Source organism: Scomber japonicus, chromosome 18, assembly GCF_027409825.1.
Source record: "Scomber japonicus isolate fScoJap1 chromosome 18, fScoJap1.pri, whole genome shotgun sequence".
NCBI lineage: Eukaryota > Metazoa > Chordata > Actinopteri > Scombriformes > Scombridae > Scomber > Scomber japonicus.
This window is the reverse complement of record NC_070595.1, coordinates 19,384,324-19,402,993: the sequence shown is the minus strand read 5'-3', so window position 1 is coordinate 19,402,993 and position 18,670 is coordinate 19,384,324. Positions and strand designations below refer to the sequence as shown.

Genomic DNA, 18,670 nt, shown 5'->3' with positions numbered 1-18,670 from the left:
GAGATTTAAACACAAGCATTCCCAGTGCTCAACTTTGTCTTTCCTCACTCGTTTCCATCTGTTGCATTTATCCTGAACATCATGGTCAGGAGAGATGAACCAAAACCAGCTGTTCAAATGTGATTAACATCCATACATGTTACCTCTTTGAAAATATTAGCACACTGAGCACTGACTGGAAGTTGCTCATTGTAGCACTGCAGGGTGTCAAACAGAGTATTGTTGTTGGCTGATTTGTAATCAGAGGGGTACATCATGTAAGCCCAGAGGAAGGAATTTGATAAATGAGGCTCCAGTGGGATCGAGAGGAGTAGAAAAACATGTTCACTTTCTCATTTAAGACATCAGGGTTTTTTTTTCTCAAACAGAAGCTTGAAACAGAGGCAGTGGCCTGTTTGTTGAAAGACTTGACGACAAATGATTACATACAGAAACATCCACTCTTTCTCAACTACTGCTAATTATGTCACTTTCTCAGACATGAGACTAAATACTCACATGCTATAATTCAAAAGTCAATTCTAAAGCCATATACGTATGTCTGGAAAAGTGCTACTTACTTGCAAAGGTTACAGTCACACTTTATGATGTTTGTTCACACCAGTTTATTTATTTTTTCTGGATTTGGTTGGATCAATTAAATAACTGTGAAGGAATATACTCATCCTCAAAGCACACAGAAGAAGTAAACATGTAGTAATATACCACCAATCATCTAACCTACAGTTTAATTGATTTAATCTGAAATTGCAGATGTGTTTTAATCCAGTGAAATAAACAGATCATGCTGACTATTCATTTAAAAAAGACCTTTCATGTGCACACACATTATCTTTTTTAAGATCTTTTTTTTTATTCCTCCCACATCATGGAGGACTGTTTAATTAGAGTATTCAACTCCACCACACATGATAAAATAGTGTGACCGACTGAAATCCACAGAGAGGATTCTCACAAAGGCCACACTTTGTCTCCAGGCCCGTTTGCCATGTGTTGTTTTTAGATTACAAACAAGGCAAAGTGATCTGGAGCCTATTCTGATGTCTTATTTTTATCCCTCCTTCAGTGTTTTCCTCTGTTGCCAAAAGGATTAGGAACTTATCTTTAAATACTGGTCGAGCGTCAGCTGTGCACGTCATCCTGCCGTCTAGAAGTGAATGACTTCCAGCACTGATGTTTAGGAACCCACTGAGAAGATGTTTGTGCTTTTTGTTAACCACAGTAGTTGATGTGGCAGAAACACCAGCAGTAGGGGAAAGAGAAGGAGTTAAGACGTGGGTGGTTTGTTAAGCATCTAAATCAACCAAAGCTATTGGGCTGTTTAATTTTATGAGGTGTGAGACCTTTGCTGCTCCATTCAGACTGCTTTACACTGAGGTCAGCGCAAACAGATTAGAGATCACACTAGTGTGTGACCTAGACCCACCATCATTACACCACTGCACCAATGATTTATAGAGTTGATGAAAGAATGACATCATGTATTAAATCAGCCTTCTGTTAGTACGCTCTAACCCTCTAAATGGTGACATGCACGCTATCCAACCAAGCAAATTAGTGTCTGGTCTTGCAGAGATATGGAGCTTTTTTTTGCCAAAACATCACTTGCTTCTTAATTACAAATTGCACAACACGATGCAAGAGATAAGATGTGTATTGATGCCCAAGCGTCCAAAGAAGACAGGGAACACTTATCAGCTGAGGTGAGATTACCAAGTGGCCCTCCTGAGTCTGAACCCATTCATTAAACAGAAGCCTCTTTCTGCATAAACAATGGTTTATAACTAAGAACCATAAACAGATAATTTAGACAGCTAGCAATCATGCTCTGGAGGGACTCAGCATTCAGCAATTTTGTAGATGTAGTCTTTTAGATGTTGTTAACAGGGCAAATTTCCTTGAAAAATGTGGAAGGCTTTATCATTCTCATGAAATGTTGCCTGTAAAGCTATCAGATGGAGCAAAGCAAGGAGAGAAAAGGAAAGGGGGAATAGTGAGAGACTCAAATAGACTCAGTGAAAGCTGTTTGATTTTATTCTATGCTTATTTCTTTGAACATTGTCTAGAAAGGACACCTCATAAACCAGACATTTGCCAGTCCTGGTTGATGGCATACTTCTTCATTCATATGGCCTGAGCGTTATAAGCAGTGGATGGAAACAGGTCATTGTGGTCTTTCAAACAGAGAGGAAAAAGTCTGGGATGTTATCAGGATATTTTAACATGACTCCACGGGCCTCCGAGCAGACTCATAAAGCAAACATTTAACAACACTGTGTCACAGAGTCACGGGAGAAAAACACTTACATAATGAGAAACACCCCCCCCCCCTCTCTTTTTACACGCCCATCGGCAACAAAAAGGAGAGGAGAGAAAGGACATCTTTGAAAATGTAGACAAAAGACTGTCTGTCTCTCTAACACATTTACCTAAGGGAGTCATAAGAGCGCTTAATAGTGTACCCGATCCGGCAATGGTCACTTCTTTAACACCAGATTGCTCCAGCCCCTTCACCACCCAACCTTTTACCTCCGCTGGCTCTTTAGCAGCCCTTTGTAAGAATGACTGCCCCTCTGATTACCCGTCCTGCATGATGGTGAGATGCCCGCTGCCACAATGAACGGAAGATGCAGTCATTGGACTGGAATGAAAGTCATTTCTTGTTTCACAGTTTCAAGAAAATTTAACCTCGTAATTTCACATTTAACATATCATATATCCTTTACGTCAGTCAGATCCATATCTTAAACACTTTATTGGAACGGATCCAACCGTTACACTACAGCCGAGGTCTTGTTAAAAACAAGAGCTGTGTTTTCTGACCCAGTCATGACTAGGACAGTGTGTTCCAGCAGCTCGGAAAGTGTTCGTGGTCCCCAGGTCATGGCTGAACTTCTCATATTTATGTTAGCTAAACTTCAGGCTGGCAGGCTAATTCGCTGGTATGTGTTTTCATTAGGTCTCTAGGGCCGGGTAGAGCTCCCTCACTAACGTGGCTCCTCTGACCTCTGACCCTGGCTTTAATGGGATGGCTGGCAGAGAAAGAGGGTCATGGCTTCAGAGTGGGCCTGCTAGGACTTAAGGTAACAATTTGAGGAGGCATAACAGGTTATGTAACCTTGTCGCTGGATACTAATGACTTGGTAGTGTTTGAGGAATGTCCTGTCTCAATAGGTCTCTTTTAAATCAGTTGCTGTTTGTGGCAACAAAATTAGCTTTGGTATGGTAAGAAAGGACAAATCCTTCACTGTGTGCTAGATAACAGCTATGTAGGGCATGTGATCAACCACCGGCAATGTGCTAAGCCGTGGGCCATAAAACCAGTACAGAAGGACCTGTCATCCTGTCATCTCCTCTTTTTCTCCTCTCTTTCCTCAAGGCAGAACAAATCTCCTCATTTAGAAACCTGAAATATACAGGTTAGTATGAGCCTCTCCCTTCTTCAAGCAAAGCGGAACGATTCATTAATTAAACATCAACTTTTTTTAATAATTGAAAATTCATTTCATTCTTTAAGTCAAACATGGTTTCAGTTTCTCGAATGTAAGGTTTTGAAGCTTTTATTTGTCATACATGATGATAAACTGAATATATTTGGATTCTGGACTGTTGATCAATCAATATGAGACATTTGAAGATGTCACTATGGACTCATTGGATAATAGACAAGCATCTTTCACTATTTTCTGACAATTATTAGCCAAAACCATTGATACATTAACTGAGAAAACAACTGGCAGATTAACTGATAATGAAAATTAAGTAGCCTATTATTCCATCAACAACAAAAACTAGTCAGCAATGATTTTGGTTGATTTCATAGATTTTACAATTGTTCTAAAATAAATACAGAGATATAATCATCAAATATAGCTCTAGATGGCAATGACTGATAGCATGAGTCTGGCTATTGGGTAAAACAAACCATTTGAGGAAGGAAAACGTGTGACGCTGGTTGATATTGCCTCCTTACACAGGGCTACGACCATAACCTCTACCACCAGTTCCTTATCGTGTGGGATTTGACTCTCAGCTGGAGATGATTTGCTTTGTGTGTGTGTGCGTGTGCGTGTGTGTGTGCGGGTGTGTGTGTGTGTGTGTGAGTGTATGTGTGTGACGTATGCTTGGGGTCAGTCTGGGCCTCTGTCTTCCTAATAGCTTCACAGTTTCACAGTTTTAGCTGCAGCAAGCCCCTGGAGGTTAGGTGACACATTTCCCATGGAGTCAAGGGCAGCTTTGCATTCATGATGAAGGCTATGTGTGAAAAAGTCAAGACTCAACTGAAGTACAGCCAAGCCCAAAACAAGTAGCAGGAAAACAGAAACTGTCAAACATGCCTTACATTTTTGGGAGTGCAAGTGCTACGGATGTATATGAATATACCTCCCTCACCTCCCTATATAACAGGGAGTAGGACTGTATCATGCAGGGTTAGTAATAAGGAGGAGACGAGTTTATGGTTAGGTTATCACTTAAATACCTCATTAATTAGTCTTACCAAACATATTTTAATTCTTTCCTAAGGCTGAGAAAAAAACAACTCTAAACCGATACTATCTATCATAACAAATAGACAGTTGTAGATTATGGGAATAAAGTGCACAGTAGTTTAATCTCCTTTCTATTGCTGAATGTTCATGTTTAATCATAAACCTAATCTATTATAAGTCATAATAAAAACTAATAAACTGAACCTAATAATAAATGTGTTTGTTTACATGTACCAAAAAATTCCTGTCACATGAACACACCACTGCCAGCTTGCATGTGTATGAAGGCTATATGAATCTGAACATGTTTATATTTCTTAAAATTGGGAGTAAGTAGGTAGAAAATAAAAGAGGGAAAGGGTTAATCAAGACATAAAACTTTGAGGTAAGATTATCATTTCAAATGTCTCATTAATACGTCTTAGCAAATAGATTTTTAAGTCTTTCCTTAACTGTTTTGGTGACAGTTTACCATTTAAGCCTGGTAAATAGCCAACTCTAAACCGATACTGTACATCATAACAAATAGCCTGCTGTAGATTATGAGGGACTAAAGTGCACAGTAGTTTAATCACCTTTCAGTTGATATTTAGGACTGATCATGTTTAATCATCACCATAATTTATAATTACAAATTATCATCATCATAAAAACTGCTGCACTCAAAAACAATGATAAATGTGTTTGTTTACCTGCGCTACTAAAAATGCCTGTCACTTGAACGCACCACCACCACCACCACTGCCAGCTTGAAGTCAAGTCAGAGGACGGATCTGAAGCCTTACAACATTATTCATTGGCTTGCGCTGCTCAGCGTCCGCGTCAGCTCAGGGGGCGGGCGAGGACGAGGAGTTTATTGTGAGGAATGTGTAGTAGCACTCAAACCAATTTACCACACCGACTGTGTAACACTCTAGCAGGGCATCTTCTCTTGTTTGGGACGCGCTTAACCTGGATTTATTTCCCGGTGGTTTCTCTCCACAGCTCGCATAGGCTTCTAAACGACCATTTTTATCATGCGAGTCTTTACTTGATCGGACCATATTTTTCTTCCTCTTTTGTTAATTTTTGTGGGGCTTTTTTGTGAATTGTTTTTGGTGAAAGAGATTTTTTTTTCATGCCAAGCACGACTTCAGCAAGGATGAACAGGAACGGAATCGTGACAAAAATCCACACGAGGATAAGAGCTGACCCGTTTGCAGTCAATTACGAGTTGGTCGGTAAAGAGCTGGGCAGGTAAATGTGTTTTCTTTGCGTAAATTGTTTCCAGTATATTCATTGATGAGAAATGAATCTGTGTGCGTGTGCCGGCTAAATGGAATTTGCACTGATAAGCTGATGTTAATCGGGTAATCATATTAGATTTACTCTATGCACTTGTTAACGTTAAGCGTGTTAATTGAACATTTCCAATCTCTCACACCATCTTTTAGAGAGAGGGGAGGGGGGGGGGGGGCTGTAGATGTAGTTGCGCATTTGGCACCCCGGACGTGCAATGGCAATGCGCTTTTGTGCGTCTTGGATTGAAAACTAAAGTTATGTGAAGATGCAAGGGCCATAAAAGTTTTTTGGCATTATGAATTTGCATTGGCCATCAAAGGACACAGCTCAAAGAAGAGAAAGCATGATAATGATGTCTGGGTTTAAATTCATAGCCCTGTGGTTTTGTTTGTGCCCACCTGTGTGGTCTAGTAGATCCTCCTGCATGAGGTGGTGAAAGTGTAAAACACCATGAGCTGAATTTAAGTATTGGTTTTAACATATATTTTGAGTGAGTCAAAATATATGACATGACAAAAAAAGCACCCAGACTAATGAGAGAACAGTATGTGAAAACAGAAAATGACTCTAGCAGCTTTTGGAGACACTTGTTTACACACTTTTAAAGTAAATTATTACTCATATGGAGTATAGACTTAAGACAGTTTTCATGTTTTGTACCATTTTCTCGGAAGATGCAGCGTAAAATATACCATCTAGCATCATCCACTTCTCCCCCTTCTGTCTTTCTTTCTCTCCAGTTGAATGCATTTTGCTTGCGGGTCACTTTTAATGAAGCGGACTCAGACACTGAAGTGCACATTCCAGTGGTATTTAGGCAGAGATTGCCCAATATGCCACACAATAATGACTTATCACCCAAAATCATTTTGAGTTAAGACTAGCTGCCAAAGAGGACTTACTGGATTCAACTTAATGTAACAGCTGTCTGATTGCTCCTTGTGCCAATTTTGCATCTGTCTCCATAACTCCTCTTTTTTTACTGCAAGTTTGCTCCTCTGCTGAGTTTGGGACAGGCTAAATAAAGAGTCAGTTGGTGGCAGCCAGTTTTCCTTGTCAAACACCCTGAGACGTCCTGGGACAGCAGCCAGGACCTGTGGGGAGTCTGGCTGGAGGCAGTTTGTGAAGTGTAGGGCACAGCAGCCACTCTTCCTCAGCCTTCATCCTCCTCCCCTTCTCTTCCCATGACTTTGACCCAATGACATCCTGAGATCAGGCCTCATAATCGTATTAAGGGAAGGAATGTACATAGCGCTGCATGCCAAGAGTTCAGCTATATAGTTTGTACAGTAGGAAGGATGTTGACCATATTATAACTTGTTGGTGCCTGATTTGATTTTTCCTGTAGTTGTTTAAGCTCTCTTCAAGTTGTAACAAACAATAAGGCTCATTAGCTTTATTTTAAGACCTTCTAATCTTCAAGCTTTGCATTTTGAGTGTTGGCCCCCTGCAGAACTGGGCACAAAAATATGTTGCGGCCAACTCGAAAGCAGGAAGCATGAACCCGTGTGTGTGTGTGTGTGTGTGTGTGTGTGTTTGTGTGTCTGTCTGTTTGTCTGTGAAGCAGGCAAATGAGAGCTATGAGAGCTGTCATTTGTCATTGCACTTCAGACATGAGTCAGTGACCCGCTGAGGGAGACAAAACGCAGACTCCACAGGAAACCAATTTTCAATCAAATTTTCACCATCTCCAGCTCTCAGGAGAAAGAGAGAGAGAGAGAGAGAGAAAAAGAATTAGTTTAACATTTCACAGTAAAATTGATTGATGACAGATGAGTTTCAGATCAATTCTGCTGAGAGTAACCCTGCAAATGAGCTGTTTGATCCGCATAATTGTATTTGTGGATCCAGACATGATGTTTAAAAACCCTTCATTAGTGGTAGTTTGTTTTCTTCTATAACAGATCCAGCTGTCATGCAGAAAATACTTCATATGTGAAATATTACATGAAAGAGCTGTGATGTTGTTGCATTAAAGGACTGTATAACCAGCAGGTTCTGTGCATGGTTTGAAGATGGAAGATGGCTGAGTTTAGTAACCTCTGACCTGTTGTCAGCCTTTGAAAAGACTTCTTGTTGCTCCTTTCCGTGGCCAGCGGTCATTTCTTTTCACCCCATATGTAGTTCCCAGCCCACAGTGAGCTTCTCTGAACTTGGCTAATTAAGGATGAAAAGGCTCTGACGGGTTTTGCCTTTTCATTCTGAACAATGAGTTGTCACCATTATGTGAGACTGGGAAACAGCAAGAGAGAGGGAACGGGCCTCACAGTGTCGGGGTGGTAGCCAAAACAGAACCAGTCTCCGGCCAGAACAGTTGCTGTTTTTGGTCCACAGCAGAGCAGGCTTGGGGTAATGTTGTGTGGGAAAAAGTCTGGCACCATGCTGACTGGACCTTTCCGACTTGGCCACTTCATTCAGATGCTGTCCAGTTCACAGTAATCTTTTCACATCCTTTATTCACTTTTCCTTAACTGTCTGCAGTGTATCTATATTGTGTGGTCCACAAAGCATGGGAATGTCATTAAGCTGGATATATTTGTTAAGGTTACAGTATCCATTTTAGTATGCTGTGGCTCCAACCTGACTGTAGCAGCAGTGACCCCCTGCTTGGCCTACCCAGCCCCGGTCAGGTGGGTGGTCCTGGTTTGGGGGGGCGGCTGCTGTGTTAGCCGACTGGTCAGCTTTTGTACAACTGTCAAAAGAGAAACAGACTCCGGCCAAGGAGCTGGGCGGAGGCGTCAACACAATTCCATTTGTCCCCGCTGCTGTCAGCTGTGAAGAAAAGGAAGTGAACAAGGCCGCATTATTATCCCAAGAGGGACAGCTAGTGATTGTGGTCAGCTTGACAGAGAGGGGCAATTCTGCACACGTCGGACATCCTGCCCACACCCACAGCTGACCCTTAACACCACTCAATGAATTCATCAGGGTAGATGCAGAAAAATTAATGATAGTGTTGAGGTTGTGCAGTTTGAATCTCTTTGTGTTTACTTGATCTATAAAGTTGTGTTAGCCTTATCAGGTCCCTGCCCATTGTTCGGGAGCTCTTGCCAAAACTGTCAGCCTTATCTGCCTCTAGTCAGACCCTCCTAAATGCTAGGGAACAAGTAAGAGAAGGGTGGTCTCTACTAAATGTCTAATGACGTCTCTTCAGCTAAGCATATCAGTGGTCAATAGCAGTGTTTGTATGTTCAAATGATGCCACTTAACCTTCTTATCTCTTAACTGTTCTTTAACCTCGCCTACAGTGTTGCACTCGTGGCCAGTTGGCGGGCTTTTTCCCAAACGTCTTGCACTGTAATCTAGGTTTCACCTCATGGCATTTTAACTGTCTTTGGCTTGTCCAGTAATTTCAGCTTTTCTTCTACTGCAGTTTGACTGACCTAAATTTGATCCAGTGGTCCCAATGGCTACTTGCATACAGAACAGAACCATCTCAGTCCAACTATTTTTGAAAAGCCAGTAATGTGGTTGTGATTATTCTGCCTCCTCACTAATCACTCTCTCTCTTTCTCTCTCTCTCTCTTTCCCCCCCTCTTTGTTTCCCAGGGGAAAGTTTGCGGTGGTGAAGAAGTGCATTGAGAAGGCAACGGGGAAGCAGTATGCTGCCAAGTTCCTGAGAAAGCGACGGAAGGGCGAGGACTGCCGCATGGACATCTTGAACGAGATTGCCGTGCTGGAGTCAGCAAAGTCAAACCCCTATGTTGTGGCACTGCACGAGGTTTATGAGACCAGCACCGAAATCATCCTCGTTCTGGAATGGTAAGACAGTAGACATTACAGAAACAACAAAAAAAAAGGCATGAAAAGTTTACTCAAAACAGCTATGTCTCCCCCGTCTGTCTCTCCCAAGTTTGTCTGTGTTCAAACCCTCGTGCACACACACAGCCTCAGCTTTCACTACCCACAGGAGCAAAGAAAATTGATGATGGAACTCTAAGTGGCCTTTTAAACTTTCCTCACTTGTTGGTGTTTGAGCCATGCCAGGAAAACTAGGATAAAATGATTTGGTGCTAAATTACTAGGCAGATGAAAATACATTAATCATCCCCTTTTAAAAACTTTCCATCAGTTTTTCTTATGCAGAATTACTGAGGTATGTGAGGACACAAAACTTTTGGCTTTCAGAGAACTTCCTAATACTGTAATTCAGGTCCACTTAATAACTTAATAAGCACAGTTTTATTTTTCATGGAAATTAGTTGGGGGAAACCTCACATCAAATCTTGCATACAGGTCATGCAACATCCTGTATTTTGCATGGTGATGTCAATTCTTTGGTGTTTTCATGTGAATTGTCAGCTTTTTATTCGATTCATTGGTCTGACCTACAAACAAAACCTACTTACTTCACAGGTTAGAGATATTGTTGGCTCAGCGCACAGCTGCATGTCACTCAGATCTTTCTCACCTCAAAAACACATACACACTTGTAAAATGCATAGGGTTGTGCTATTGTTACATGATTTCGCCCTAAATGGAAATCCTCGCTTTCTCTGTAGTTTCATACTAGTCTCATCAAAGCCTCAACACCTCAGATCCTAGTTATGCTAAATAACTGTCAGTAACCGCCTCTTTAAATACTGATGTGGCAAAACTGCAGCCTGCTTACCGTGTGAACATTTAGCTACAAATGAGTCAGTCAGACCTCACTGTGAGAACTTGTTGCTCAGACAGACAGTATGTTGCCAAAATGTAGGTGAACTGGCCGGCAGCTGAGTCGAGCTGCTTGTTGACCCAGCAAGGTCATCCTGGCTGTCTGGCTCTGGTCTGTTGTGGTTGGGTGTTAAATGACATCATGCATATCCACCAAGTGTACTCTGACTGCACTAATGATGCCATCTAGTTACGATTTGGAAAGGACACTTAGCCTCTTAATTACCTCCCTTGCCTCATTACAGAGAGATAACACAGGGCAATTATGCTTGAACCTCGTTCTCCTGACCCTGTCCCTGAACTGCTCGCTACTCAGGCAGGAAGATCTCTCCTGCCGAGTTCTTGCTAGTCATCCCCGTTGCAGACATGGAATGCTTCTGCAGAACAAAGACCTCTCTGTGGGGGGGCTGGGGGGCTGTGTTTGACCTCTGACTGAAGTGTGAAAGGGGAAGTAGCACCACAGTTCACCCCTGCATGCCTGCAGAGAAAACATAGCAGGAGGTCAGCTGACACCGGTCCAAGATCGTCTCTGGCAGCCAAATGGAGCAGCGCTGAGTCTTTTAGCATAATAATTAAGCAGCCTGTTCATGCATTGGTTATAATATTTTGGCATTTAAAGAGCTTGGTTTTAAATGTCACTTCATGCTGTTAGGGTTGTGGTGTAAAAGTTGCAGCAGCACTCACAAAAAGAGAGCGAGGCTGTGAATAACTGCATCTTCAAACTGACTGACCTCAGCATGAGTTTCAAGAATTGCAAACCATTTTCCATTTCCTGTGGGTTTCAATGCAAGCAGCAAGCAATGCTCCCAGAAGTAGCACACCACTGCGCTGGTATATTACAAACACATACACTCTTCTCATATAGCCACAACCACTTCCTTAGTAATGTCAGAGAAATGGAAGCGAGACTTAGAATTCTGATTAGCATTTAAAGTGTCGCCCCAGCGTGCATCTAGTTCCCGAAAACCTCAGCGTAAGTGAGAGATGGGCACTAGATGAGAAATGAATGCAACTCTTCAACTTTGTGACCATCTGATAGTCTAACCCCATTTTGTGCACAGCATAGTCCTTAATTTCTTGGTTTCTATACACAAGCAATAAATCCATTTTAGCTACATACAAGGTTAAGTTAAAATATGAGGTTACATCTGCAGGTAAACGAATCAAGATCCTAATGCGTCACAACAACAGGAATAGCAGCCAAACCAATAAATGTTTTTCCTTTTTTAAATGTCAGATGTTCTTAAAAGTTAAATGAGTTGTCTGCCTATTAAGTTGCAACAATATCTTCCTCATGAATCTTATTAAACTCTCAGCATCAAGTCATCTTATTCATGCCTTTACCCTCCTGTTGATGTCACAAGTTTTTGCTTGACACATGCTCCAAGCTCATTGCGCACTCCTGACAGCATCTTTTCTAAATCCAACACACTGCAAGAATCAAATTCATTTAGGTTCACCACATGATTACCCCGCTACGGCATAACTTAATTTTGATTTTTTTTTTTTCCATTTCTTTTTTGTTTAGAAAACTTTGCCATGTTTTATGTCCATTTTAATTTCAATATCTACATGCATTTAACCTAACCCAGAGCCCTCATGACCTCACCACTCTTTAATTAGACTATAGTAGAGTATAAGTGCTGTCTAGAAAATGTAGCCAACAGACAGGCTAGGCTTGTGGAAACTGGTTGACAGGGTGCTGTTAAGGTGACGTCAATGAATGAGCGCCCGGTTTGGTGGTCAGCCAAGAAGGGCTTTGACCAAATAGCTTCTCCTGCTGATGTAAAATGAGGTTGACTTGGTTTACCGCTTAAAGATAGAGAAATACTTTTGCCTCTTTCCCACTTAACATCTCCTTATTCAGAGTTTGAAGCTCATCTGTTCTCAGCTCTTGTCTTCAAATGGTTGTTTAGCTTCACTCTGCCTTCACTTTACTCATGTTGGTTACATTAGGTTTTTACTTGCGTGTCAGCGCAGGGGAGGATGTCTGCCTACAAGCTGAGGTAGTGAGTACATTAACTCTTGGAAGTAGGGAGCCATGGAGCCCATATTTAGACTTCAGGGAAGTATCAGATCATTCTTAAGTGCTTGGCCACGATATGTACAATCTGTTGAACTAAAACAAGATGGTCTTTATCAAGATTTTAAATCCTCTCAGGCCTTATACTGACAGCTTAATGAAACAATTGTAATGCTTCGTCATTTCAAGCCTTTAATTGTTAAGACAGGTACAGTAAATGCTAACAGGTCACTCAACGCCTCTGTCTAATTGACAGATTCAAGTTCAAGTCCATTCAGAGAAGAGATATGAGGACTTTTCAACACTAAAATCAAATAATCAAAGGCCTCTGTTATTTACACTCATATGTCTCTCATTTGCTCTCCCAAAGGTAAACACTAATACTAGGTTTGTTTGCATTTATTATACATGTGTGCAGAGTTGAGAGCTTCTAAACTCTTTAGGGGTCATAAGGTGGGATTGAGCATTTTTGCAACAAGTGAGGTAGGTGGCAGGTCAAGTATTTGGTTCTAGGAGCAAAAAAAGATTATATGGACCAATGACGGATATCCTCGAAATCCAAAAAAACACGAGTGCTATTTTCACAGCTGAGGATAGTAAAGGGTGCATGGTTAGGAGGCTAAAGGGGGATTGGGTGTTGCTGGTTATGTAACAGACATGCCCAGGGCCTGGTCACAAAAGTTTTCCTCTGAAGATGAAAAGCATGTGTGCACCATCTAAATCCCCCACACATGGTTTGAGTTTTTTGGGTGAACTGTCAGCTCCAGGCATTGATCTGACTGATGGAGCATCCAATGTAAATCTACCACTTAACTCCACTTTACTTAATGTTGTTACACAAGAACAGCAAGATCAGGCAAGAATCTGACTATCCCTTTCCCAAAAATGTGAGAAGTCACCACTGAGTTGTCTAATTACTAATTCCAAAAAAGGACAATCCCTTTGTACTATTGGAGAGAACAAGAAAGAAACTATGCAGGCGGAGGCAGTATCTAGTTACCAACCTGACACTACTCCTCTGCCACCCTTTATTAACATTATCTGACCATATTAAAGCTTTAAATCTGTTCTTTTTTCACTTTAAGAAAATATTTAGGTTTTGATAAGTTGGCCACTGTTTGCCACTGCTTCCCCTGTTTTGATTTAGTATGTGAACTTGCAGCATATCAGGCTGTATAAAGCCTTATCTGAACCTGCTGTAAACTGATATGACCATTCTTATCTCCAGTAATATTCCTGTTAAGTGGAAGGTACATACAGAGGCGGGGTAACAAAAATTATATTGAATCATGTTGGACTTGGTCTGTTGATGTGGATGAACTTTGTTTTTTCAAGCCAAAGTACAAGGAGACGGGGTGTTATGTAATTTTAAAGAAAGTGGAAATTACTTTGGGTTTGTTCACAAAAATTGTGCTAATGGGATCAGCTGGAATTTGCCATTGTCAACTTGTGTGATTAAAAATGAAAGGAAGGGTGTATTTGTTCAGTTTAAGAGGCAATTTATTATGACAAGTTAAAATGAATAATAAAAAAATTAAGGTCGGCCAAACTAAACTTCACTGGGTGGCTATCCACGTACAGTTCTTTTCTTTTCATCTTATCCTTGTTTTGTTTTCTAAGTTTTCCTTCCTCTGCTTTCCTTTCAGCGCCGACGGTGGTGAAATCTTCAACCAATGCGTTGCCGACAATGACGAAGCCTTCACAGAGAAAGATGTGGTCCGGCTGGCCAAGCAGATCCTGACTGGAGTGGCCTTCCTGCATCGAAACAATGTGGTGCATCTGGATTTGAAAGTAAGCACACTGAAAGATTATATGGCGATATAGGACAGCCTATTCCCCCGAGAAGCAGACTGAGGCAGATATTATTTCTGTTATGTAACCTCAGCCCATTCAGCGTGTCACAACCCAGTTCCCACAAGAAATCAGTCGGTAAAAGAACCTGTCTGAACTATCATGTTTTCTTTATTAAGCTCTGAGGTTACAAGGCAGTTACCATTGAGGATATTATTTACATAAGTATCTCACAAATTAACCTGTTTTCTCTTTGCTCATATAATATGAGCCAGAATGATTTTATAAAATGAATAAGTCATGAAAGTGTTGCACATGTTCTGGATAAAATGATCACTTGCAATACAAAAAAAAGTGCTCTGTTTAAGAGTACTGCTTGTGTAAAACATTTGGGCCTATAATAATAAAGTTGTGTGGTTAAGTATTTTCAAGAGGTGAATCTCATGCACTATTTAGCTGCTCTTGTGGTGTGATGGACTATAATGGCCCATGCCTGAGAGCTAGTCTGTATTTTCCTCTTCTGTTTATCTCAGATGTTCCAACCAAGTCTGGGATTAGGTGAGCCTGACCCAGAATTAAGCACAGTTGTACGCACACTGAAGTATTTGTACACACCAACCCTGGAGCAGTATAGCTAGTTGGCAGGGATACCCTACCTGTTTTCAGTCTTGTCTGATTGGCTTAGTGGATGATCTGAGCTCAGAGGAGCAGCTGGATGCTGACCAAACTTGAAATCCTCTTGCAGCCATTTACCTGAAATGCTTTGACTCATTCACACTAGCTTGTAATCAGTGGATTTCAAATGTCAAAGATGTTCAGATGTCAAACCTCAAGCTTCTTGAATCATCATTAGTCATTATGTAACATAACTCCATCTAATCTGTTGTTCACTTTCTCCAGCCACAAAACATCTTGCTGACCTGTGCCACACCTCTGGGGGACATTCGCATTGTGGACTTTGGCTTGTCCCGACGCATGGACAGTATCACAGAAGTCAGAGAGATCCTCGGTACCCCAGAGTATGTGGGTGAGTCCTGCATTCAGCCCTTAAATCCCCACAATCACCTGTGTCTGTTCAATTTGAGTGTCATCATTTATCATGACTAACACAGGCCATGTGTTTATGTTGCAGCACCAGAGATCCTGAACTACGAACCCATCAGCACTGCAACAGATATGTGGTGAGTGTGCTACTGCAGTTAATGAGACTATTTCCACTCATTTCAGTGGAAATGGTTCTGCCATGCAGGCTTCATTTAGTACTTCTGGAAATAAAGACATATTCAGGACAATGACATCACCTCCCTAATGTACAAAATATCCTTTTTTATGTCTAGACCTTTGACCACAAATCATCTTTATCACATCCTTGAGTGGTTAATTAATGTATAACCACAGCACAGTGGAAGACAGCCACATCTGTTGTGTTGTAAAACATTCTGTAACTCTCAAACATGACAAATTGCCTTATTGACTCCTTCCCTTTCTTTCTTCCTCTGCAGGAGTATTGGGGTCCTGACCTACGTCATGTTGACTGGTGAATCACCCTTTCTGGGTGACAACAAGCAGGAGACATTTCTCAACATCTCCCAAGTCAACATCGACTACTCGCAAGACACGTTTGAGGGGATCTCCTCCCTGGCCATTGACTTCATCAAGTCCTTGTTGGTTAAAAACCCCAGGTGAGGCTTTTTACAGTTAAGCTGAAGATACTCAGATGTTCTGATTATGGCTAAAACCGAAAATTTTCCGTCAGCACTACATTGAGCTGATTTACACACTGAGGATATGAGTCAGGTTCACACCGGCACGGAAGTGCATCTGCGTATATCTAAAAGAGTGTGTGGTAACATGATTTGCGTCACTTGAGCGAAAAGTCATTTCCTTTCTTGCAAATTATGTCAGACAAAAAACAAGACATTTTAAACCCACATGATTTTCATAGGAAACCATCTGATCATATTACTGAAAAAATTAACCAGAAACTCTAATTTTGACTGAGTGGGGGGGGGGGGGTTTCAAATTTTGAAAAGCAATATGGTTGACAACTTTGAGGGAACGGATTGAGTGAATCTGAAGATCCTGGAAATCCATTGGTTATGTAAACTCTTCGGGAATTTCCACTCATCCACAGTGTTATTGTGTTTGTGTGTACAGGAAGAGAGCCACGGCAGAAGAATGCCTCAGCCATGCCTGGCTGAACCCGCTACCCCATCCCCATTCCCATCCGCACCTCAACACGGGGTCATCTTTGGATGAGCCGGAGATGAGCCAGTCGGAGTCAGAGCCTGAGAGCCCGGCTCCCTCCCCTGAGCTGGGCTTGATCGGGTACCTCATATGCCCGGGCCAGGGTGAACTGAAAACAGGCCGTGATGCCTTCACATTCAGTGAATCCCCCTTCCCCACGCGGCCTGAGATACAACAGGAGCTGATCTGCTGAACCACGTTTGACAGGTGGAGAGAGCCTGAAGAAACCTTAACTCCACGAAGCAGACGCTGAAAGCCAGTGAGCCTGCAGCTTCTCGGTCTTGATTTGACTCAGGGCCATGCTATATGGATGCTGTACGCCTGCTGCTGGCTGCTTCTACTGCTGTGATGTCTGTGAGCTGGGGTGTGTGTAGTTTCACACCTGTGTGTACGTGTTTGTGTGTGTGTTGGAATAATGCATGCTACTCCGTGCTGATTTCATATGATGACAGGAGGAATGAAGATGCGGGAGAAAGACGTGGGAGAAGACACAGCACTCAACCGCAAGTGTTTTGTCGCAGGACTGCACTGCTGCCTTAAAAGTGACTGACATGAACTGGACTCGGCTTCACGCTGTGGCTAGTTCACTCCTGCACGCACACTGGTTTCTCTTTTTACCCAATTAGCCTTTTGAACTGGGTTTCAGAGGGGACGCAGTCTCTCACTTCCTTGGGAAATGACTTCACTCACTGTGTGCTCTCATCAAAACAAGTTATGCTTCAGCTGACCCAGACATACCTTATGTGATGAGTTTTCGTGAAGGAAGTAAAGGGTTTTGACAGATGGTTGTATTAAACAAAGGAATTAGAAAAAAGAACAGCACCTACGCCGAAGCCAGACGTGAACTGTTCCACTGTTTTATATGTTTATATGTTTGCGTTATACCACTTCAGCCCCTTAAATACACAAAGTCACATAAATGCCTGAGTTTAAGATGCAAATAGTAGCATTCTTTATTGTTTTTTTTTAATGACAATCTTGAGCACTTTTTATTTTGTTATTGGACTTTCGTGTAATGGTAAGAAACCAAAGGCTCATCAAGCACACTCAGCTGTCACATATTGTACTGTGCTTATTAACCATTTCCACTTATAGTTGTCACCTCTTTTTTTTTCACAAAGTGCCACTTCGTCAACCTCACTTCACTTCTGTGTTAATGTTGCAGTCAAACTTATTTTGTTCTTTTTATTATTATTAATTTGTTGGCTATTGCACAAGTTGCACACTTTTTTTTTTTTTTTTTTTTTTGTGGTTGTGCTGAACTGCGAAGTTGCCACCAGATTTCATGCTCTTCAAATATTGTGAGAACAGTCTTGGAAAGAGGGGAGGGGGGGAAGCAACAGTCTGGCTTTGTTATTAGAAGTGTAACAGATGATGATCAATGACCTGGTTAACTGAAGGGCCCAGAGTTGTATAGATATGTGATATTTGCCTTCAGATGCTCGGGAGAACTTCTCAAAAGTACTGAAATGTATATTGTGAGTTAGTATTAAAATTATGAGATTATGTTAAAATAATTGATGTTCTTTTTTTTTTTGGGGGGGGGGTGTTTGTTTTTTGTTTTTTACCAATGTATGAATGTTAACATTGTATCATGTCTTATTTTGTACATTAACTTCTACTTATTCCTTTTTTTCTGCTCATGAATTTCAGGCAGGTTTGCACTTGTCCTTGAGGACGTTATGTTAAAATGAATAAATGTTGATGGCATGCATTGCAAAATGTAAGAGAAGAAAAAAATACATGTTTGTTTTGTATCAAACCTTTCTGCCTGTGTCTTATTTTTATTTATAGCAACATCAACAATTTAGTTTGCTCTACATAGCTTTGTCACTTTAAGTTAAATCTGAACTACAATGAAAATGTATGATTCTAGAAAGTGTTACAGTACAATAATTGAACCTGATCCAGGCTCATTTTACAGACTCATAGTAATATTCTCTATAGATAAATCTTTGGTTGGAGAGTCCTCATTCGGATAGAGTCATGGTCTGAACTTAGTTGGTATTCAAATACTTCAGTTAGTCTAGAACAAGGGGGCAGTGACCCTCTGTTGATTCACCATGTTCATGTAATTTACTTGTGTTCACTGGAATTTAAGAATATAAACATGCAATGTGGACAATTTGATCAAAGATATACAACACTTTGATTTAATGGGCCTAATTTGGCATAAACTCCC

The 18,670-nt window shown here is 41.3% G+C and overlaps 1 protein-coding gene across 1 annotated transcript; it reads left to right on the top strand.

Moving 5' to 3' along the window:
- Positions 1 to 5,394: 5,394 nt before the first annotated feature.
- stk17al (serine/threonine kinase 17a like) lies at positions 5,395 to 18,254 on the top strand. The gene is made up of 7 exons (XM_053337880.1): positions 5,395 to 5,726; positions 9,321 to 9,533; positions 14,097 to 14,241; positions 15,142 to 15,268; positions 15,374 to 15,422; positions 15,744 to 15,923; positions 16,399 to 18,254. Exons 1-7 carry the CDS (start codon positions 5,608 to 5,610, stop codon positions 16,679 to 16,681), a joined length of 1,116 nt encoding a protein of 371 aa, XP_053193855.1. The 5' UTR covers positions 5,395 to 5,607; the 3' UTR covers positions 16,682 to 18,254.
- Positions 18,255 to 18,670: the final 416 nt, after the last annotated feature.

Coding starts and splice junctions, on each gene's coding strand:
- stk17al (XM_053337880.1), top strand. CDS start 5,608: ATGCCAAGCACGACTTCAGCAAGGATGAACAGGAACGGAATCGTGACA. Junction 15,269..15,373: donor CGGTACCCCAGAGTATGTGG/GTGAGTCCTGCA, acceptor TTTATGTTGCAG/CACCAGAGATCCTGAACTAC. Junction 15,423..15,743: donor AGCACTGCAACAGATATGTG/GTGAGTGTGCTA, acceptor CTTCCTCTGCAG/GAGTATTGGGGTCCTGACCT.